This window comes from Magallana gigas, chromosome 7 (assembly GCF_963853765.1).
Source record: "Magallana gigas chromosome 7, xbMagGiga1.1, whole genome shotgun sequence".
In the NCBI taxonomy this organism is placed as follows: domain Eukaryota; kingdom Metazoa; phylum Mollusca; class Bivalvia; order Ostreida; family Ostreidae; genus Magallana; species Magallana gigas.
The window spans coordinates 6,396,935-6,404,116 of NC_088859.1; the positions used below are offsets into that span (position 1 = coordinate 6,396,935).

Genomic DNA, 7,182 nt, shown 5'->3' on the forward strand with positions numbered 1-7,182 from the left:
TAGCTAGAATTTATCTTTCCGTTTTGAAATATATTGATTCTTCAAAATTGACCTTGTTTTGATTGCGACAGCTGAAAATTGATTTTATGAGGCATATACCATGTAATGATGTATACGATCGTTGATGGTATTTATACAAACAACATAATGTTTGTTTTTCATTGTCACTTATTGATTGTGGTTGCAAATGAATATATTAATTATTTGTTACTTAATTCAAATATTTATCGTAGATCTGCATTTTCAAAAAACGGGAATAATGAATGATTGAGAAGTGGCCATGCAGACCCGTTTCAACTGGTGTGACTGTTGTACCTGCCGTTTAATTAACTGTTTAATCCACTTCTAAGACTTATGCATAGACGACTGCGATAATTTTATAGGGATATGGATGATATGCAAAAGTAAGCTTAAATAAGAACTATTGCATATTGAGAACTGATATTGATAATGAACTATTCTTTTTTGAGAAGTGGACATGTGCAGGCATAGCCTTTGTACAAACCAGTAAAGTTCTATATAATGTATATTTAATTTAATTAAGCTCCTTAATCAGCCAATAATGTGGGTTTACTTATCAACCTTTTTACAGCTTTACACAGTACTGTCCTGCAATAAATCTACTTTTATAAAAACTTATTGGTTTTCATTTTTAGACTTGTTCATCTGGATTTAAAAGGAGCACCACCTAAAGTTCATTACTTAGAGAAGGTATCTTATGATATAGAGTTTTTATGAGAAGAAATGACAAAATAATTATTTTAGAATGTATTTTGATGCACATTGTGATATTACCTGAGTAACATGGAATATCTGATTAAAAAACCACCTCTTCTCTATGCTTTATATAGGTTTTCCCTTTGATAAGGAAATGGGGTGCAACAGGTTTATTGATTGAATATGAGGACATGTTTCCATACTGGGGGCCTCTTTCAGAGATTGCTTCAGAATTTGCTTACAGGTAACTTCTGTTTTCTGATTTTTTTTTTTAATCATTGGATAGTTCAGCTTTTACTAAATCTAGATGCATATATACATGGATATGGCATAATGCCTTATGTATTATTTTATGCATATATAATGTTCATTTCGTCAACTTTAGTCCAGAGTGTGTGTCGAGCATTCTGCGCCTCGCAGAGGAGAACAACCTCAGTATTATTCCATTAGTTCAATCCATTGGACATTTTGAGGTTGGGTATTTTTTTTTAAAAACATGAACTTACCATCAAAATTTATTCATTATAGGGCATATATAAATTCTTTCGATTACTTTATCCATAGTGTAATTCTTAATTTATTGTAATACATTTAATTTTTAGTTCGTTCTTAAACATGAGAAGTTTAGATCCATACGAGAAGTTCCAAATTACCCTATGGCTCTTTGTCCTTCAAATGAGGGTAAATGTTTTTAACACTTAATAAAAGTTCATTATTTTTAGTTCACTGAATGCAATAAATGAAGATTTTTGCTCAAGGCTTCTGATCCAATGTTAATGATTTTTCATTGAGCAGACTCGCTTCTCATTGTGTGTATGATGATTGACCAGGTCATGGAACTGCATCCTGGGATACGATACTTTCATATTGGAGCTGATGAGGTAAGTTTGTATGCATGGAAGTTTAAGGAATTTAAAGCATTTTCTAATATTGATTTTCCTTATGAAAATTTGAATTAACCTTGATCTAGTATGAGAACTTAATAAAAATCTTAATTCAAATCTCAGGGGTAAATTTCTTACTTTAAGTATAAAAATAAAACAACAAATGCACTATAGAAAGTGCTACAATCTAATTAAAATGTAATAATTTACATTTTCAAAGTAACTTAGAATAAATGCAATTAAAAAATGAAGTGTGTGCAAATGCATAAAATGTTATACATGTATTATTAGGTTTCAATGAAATTGACATGATTTGTACATGTATTGTGTACCACCAGGTTTATCACTTAGGAGTGTGCGAACGATGTAAAAGAAGAATGTCTGAGGAGAACCTTTCTCCCCAACAGTTGTTTCTGATTCACGTGAAGGCAGTGCTGGGTCATATCAAGAACACCCACCCCACCATCACCAGTATCATGTGGGATGACATGCTCAGGCATACAGAGTTACCTATCTTGATGAGTAAATGTTTTGTTATCATATTGTTTTAAATTACTGAAGCCCACTTTTTAAAAAATTCTTGAACATTCATTCTGGACTCAATTTTATTTTAGATTCAGGTCTGGGAGACATGGTTGAGCCAATGGTGTGGCATTACTTGTCAGATTTCAGGCTTCCAATTGGTAATCACACATGCTCAGAAAACCACACAATTCGCTGTGTATTTGTACACACCTCACAACATCACAAGAAACTTTACACTTAAGTTTTACATGTCCACATTACAGATATTTGGGACAAGTATTCAAAAGTCTTCCCAAACATCTGGTTTGCAAGTGCTTTCAAAGGAGCTACAGGAGCGAATGCCTACGCCACAAACATTGCCTATCACCTAGACAACCACACCGTGTGGCTTGATGTCATGGCCAGGGAGGGGTCAAAGTTCAAGAAAGTTCAAGGCTGTGCTCTAACTGGATGGCAACGGTAGGTCTTTACAGACATTTGCTTTAGACTAAAAAAAATATAGGATTTTGACATTGCCAAGTACCAAACATTTCAATTTGTAAAAGGATCAATCCTGCAGAGAAGAAGAATATAAAGGTTAATTTACATTTCTGATAAATGAATAGTTCTTTTTTAAATCCGTGATGTACAACATACCATTCCTAGAATCAGTTTCTCCGTTTGCTCCTTATAAGTTGGTTAAGGTGCAGTCTTCCTTTGATAATTAAGATAGATATTTATTCACTAGTATTAATTACTGCAGATCATTTTAAAACACTTGCATTAATTTTTTTTAATCAAATGAATGATATCTAAATAAAAGATATTGTCCGCCTACACAGAGAACTAATACCAGTCTTATTTGTTTTAGATATGACCACTATGCAGTACTTTGTGAGCTCCTCCCACAAGCTCTACCCTCACTAGGAATGTGCTTGATGATGCTTCAACAAGGTCAGTCAGTCACCCAAACCATCCATGCTGCATCAACTCAAAATTTTAGAAACTGTTATTTTTCAAGGATTTGCACAATTCTTGTAAGGCTTTCCAATTCTTAATATCGGAGGCTATGAATTAGTGTAAAATTTATTTTTATTGATTTGTACCATAAGAAAATCTGATTGAATTAATCTTTTTTACAAGAATAAGTCATAGTTTGAAGATTGAGGGTGTAAATTAATTATGGATATATAAATGATACAGGTTCTTTCACTGCTGAGGTGCACACCAGTGTATCACAAGATCTAAAGTTCCTATCACCAATACCACTCAACCCATTTCAAAGGTACTTTTATGGTAACATAATAATAAAAGGATGTAAGACATATTTAGTTGCCACAGATAAATACAGTAGCAGTATGTAAGAACTGTTTTAACAAGAGCGTGGACTTTCATTGGGATATGTTACTATCTAGTTTGCTCATCAAAATAAACTTTCAAATATTGACCTCCTTTCTTTTGATCCACTAAGAGAAGATTCATTGACTGTCAAAATCAGAAAGTTGTTTGCCAAGATCTCCTCTGTTGTATGAAGTTGATGCTGTTTTATCAAAAATTTCATCCCTGGATGAAGTCTGACGTGTCATTGCATTCAGTGTATTCAAATCTATTAGCCAATGACTGGACAGTTAACCATGAGTAGAATCCGCCTTCATCAAATCTGAGTTTGTCACGTACCACCCAAAGTCCAAGCTCTTGTTAAAATGTGTCTTATTGGAATGAATTGGTTAACAGAAGCCAATGATAAAGTATCTTCTTTTAAGTTACAAAATGTAATGTCTTCTTTACAAAACAGAAACAAAACTAATATTCCTGAATGAGAGATGAAATGAGATTTTTAAAACCTAACGTAATGGTACTTGTAATTAAGAATGTACTTAACTAATTAACAACTTAATTTTTTTGGAATTTAGATACCCTGTTCCACCATGTCAGTTTCCAGGAAGTGAAATATACACAAGCCTGATGGCTTTTCTACATCTAGATGCAACATATGAAGAATTTGTCCGTGATGAAAGGTGTTTGAAGATAAAGCCTGTATTGTATATATTTGCATGTTTAGAAGTTTACTCGTTTTGTATTTTACAGTCATCACAAATGCTGAGTTTACTTTAGTACCACTACAGTACCTTTAAAAAACAGTGCTCCCTGTTTTGTATTTCTGGTATATGAACATGCAGTTAGAGCTGAATTTTTCTTTAGAAGTAATTGTTTTCAGTGACTCTTACCCTTTACTTCCTATTTCACTTTTCAGGGTGCTCACTTGGATGAATGACTATATGATGGAGAAGAGATTTTCTAACCCTGTTCACATAGAACCAATTCTTGCCCAGTGTTACGGGTATGTTACTAGCAAAATATAACTAACAGAAAAAGTTATTTTGATATTAAAATTGTATTTCAAGATTAGGGCTCTGATGAATCTATTGCAATCTATTGCCTGTTTCTTACTTTGACGTCTATCTTTTGTACACAAAAAACTCTTAAAATTGAAGTTGTTTTTTTTTTTTTTTTAACTTTTGATCACAGGATTTTGGATGGTTTGACTAAAATTCACTCCCAACTAGAAAAAGCGCTGAAAGAAGTCTTTTACGATCACACTGTGGAAGAATGGTTAAAAGTGTTTATTGAACCCAAGATTAGGAAAATATCTGACGCTGTTGAAAAGGCCAAATTACAACTCAGCAACTCATGACTCTAGCAAGATTGCTCATTTTCATTTATGTGAAACCATGTATAAAATTATTAATATATGTACATGTGTGTCTTGGATGCTGTTTCCATGAAATGAATGATACATTTTTTAAGAAGGTTGTCCCAATATCCATAATTGGGCTATTTAATATATTTCTCCTCATTTTATCACATGACTGTGTAAAAATGGAGATGCATCAATGTTTGTTAATTTTTTAAAAATTGTTAATTTATAATTAATTTGCTCCTACTAATAACAATCAATATTACCAATTCTTTATTTCTGCAAACAAATATTTGCATTGAGTGTGCTGTAATTGTAATGTAAAAAAAATTTAGTCTATATAGTACATTTTCTAGTACATTTTCCGACTATCTGGTGCTATTTATTGTGTCTTAGTAAATAGTCCCTCAAGTTCACATTTTGTGTATACAGGTACAAGTGTGTTAAAGTCTTTACTCTACTTATTTTGTCAAGCCCACATGTTTTAGGACAAAACCAGACTTAGTAGGGACTGTTCTGAAGGCAGACCAGGAGCCCTATCATTAGAAATGTTTACTAAAGGATAGGCAAAGACTTTTTGAATTATTAAATAAATTTTTCACAAGAATATTCTTTTTTTGTATTGATTTTAAGGTACAATATCCGTCTAGGAAGAGAGTGAACTCTGCAAGGGGTAACCAAGGATTGAATTACAATTAAATAAAGTACAACGATATGGGGGGGGGGGCTGCGGGAAAATGATATTTTTAGTGCGAATAATTGTGGAAAATACAATTGTTCTACATTATTAATACAGATTCTGAGTTTGCGAGATCGTCATTTGGGAAAGCGGAAATACAATACAGACAGCAAGATTTATTTAAACATAAGATGTGCACGATTTTCCTTTATTCGTAGGGGTAAATCGGTTGCAGTCATGGAAAAAAGCATTATCCGCACCAGTTTGGGAAATATGATATCATTATCTGTGAATCCAGGAGCTATGTAGGCTGCTAACCATGCAGGGAGCTTCATCCAGGCCTAATCCCCACCTTTTGCGTTTTAGAGCACATGCTCTTACATTTATGCATATGATAGCTACGGCACTTGTTATCCATTCAAAGTTAAAAGCTAATGAGGATGTCGATAACATTGTTTTAACAGGTCAGCAGCGAGATATACAAAGCCGGGAAAACTAGAATGTAAATTGGTTGAACATGTATTCGTGTATTTATTGAGAGCAGAACATAGAATACGTACAATGTATATGATATTTAAGATCGATAGTTCGATTTATTTAAATAAGGGTTTTATCTTTTAAAACATCTAAAAATAAAGAAAGTTAATTTCAAACATTTTCTGATTATAAATAGCTAGGCCTATAGGGATACTTTTTTGCCATGAATACATTTTTTGCCTTGTATTAAAGAATATACTGAATATTAAATGCTACTCTGAGTCGGTTTTCATCAGCAAATACCCCAAGTATGTACCCGAAAATATTTTCAATATTAAATAGATTTTCAGAAAAATATAAATTTGTTCCACTGTAATTATTGAGCCCCCCCCCCCCATGAGGTTACCAAGCAGTCGCGAATCTAAATGGGAGGGGGTCTTAAGAGGGTCCGGATCCGGAACCCCCTCCCCCACACTAGGAATTTGCAAAGGAAGCTTACGAAAAAAACACTAGCCACCCCCCCCCCCTACACCCATCTGTAAAACTCCATTAGTTGATACGTAAAAAATAAAAGCATACATGTATTTTACTTGTACAAAATAAATGGAGAGAAGTCTTCTCGATCGATCCACCCACGGCTCGACCCTCCCACCACCAATGTTTTTAAAATCACTCATAATATAATAGATGTTCTGAATATGCTGTCCCTTTTCAAACATGCTATATATATAGAGAGGATGTGTAGGGAGGGGATTTTATAACATCTCGATTGTCCCACCATCGGATTAGTATTTGAAATACTTAATAAGCTTTCGAAATTTGTATTAAATCAGAAAAATTAATAGATCTTGGGAAATAAGACTACGGGTGGACCCCCCAACCCTTCCTTTGAAAAAAAATCCTGGATCCACGCCACATAGATGTATGCAGTACATTGAATTTAGGCGGGGGGGGGGGGGGGGGGGCATGATGTTGTGAAGTCACAACTGAATGAAGATGATTACAAATTTAGAGTCAAAATGTTTGATCTTGTTGAAATATATTGACAGTATACGTGAATTAGAGAACCAAACCAAAGTGTTAGGAAATAAAATGAAACTGAATCATACAGATCTTTTCAGAAGTACTTTTTACCAACGTTATCTCCAATGAATTTGTCCTAAAATTAAGAACGTCATTGTCTCTAGCATTGAGTTACAAATAAAGTGGGGTTTTTTTTTGGG

At 33.5% G+C, this 7,182-nt stretch overlaps 1 protein-coding gene across 1 annotated transcript; it reads left to right on the forward strand.

The window, feature by feature from the left end:
* The first annotated feature begins 108 nt into the window (after window positions 1-108).
* Window positions 109-5,410, forward strand: LOC105332480 (hexosaminidase D). Its single transcript, XM_011435111.4, has 15 exons — window positions 109-127; window positions 234-404; window positions 657-711; window positions 852-961; window positions 1,103-1,190; window positions 1,320-1,398; window positions 1,513-1,598; window positions 1,940-2,123; window positions 2,216-2,284; window positions 2,390-2,585; window positions 2,977-3,059; window positions 3,309-3,390; window positions 4,019-4,123; window positions 4,360-4,446; window positions 4,635-5,410. Exons 2-15 carry the CDS (start codon window positions 388-390, stop codon window positions 4,798-4,800), a joined length of 1,407 nt encoding a protein of 468 aa, XP_011433413.3. The 5' UTR covers window positions 109-127; window positions 234-387; the 3' UTR covers window positions 4,801-5,410.
* The last annotated feature ends 1,772 nt before the right edge of the window (window positions 5,411-7,182 follow it).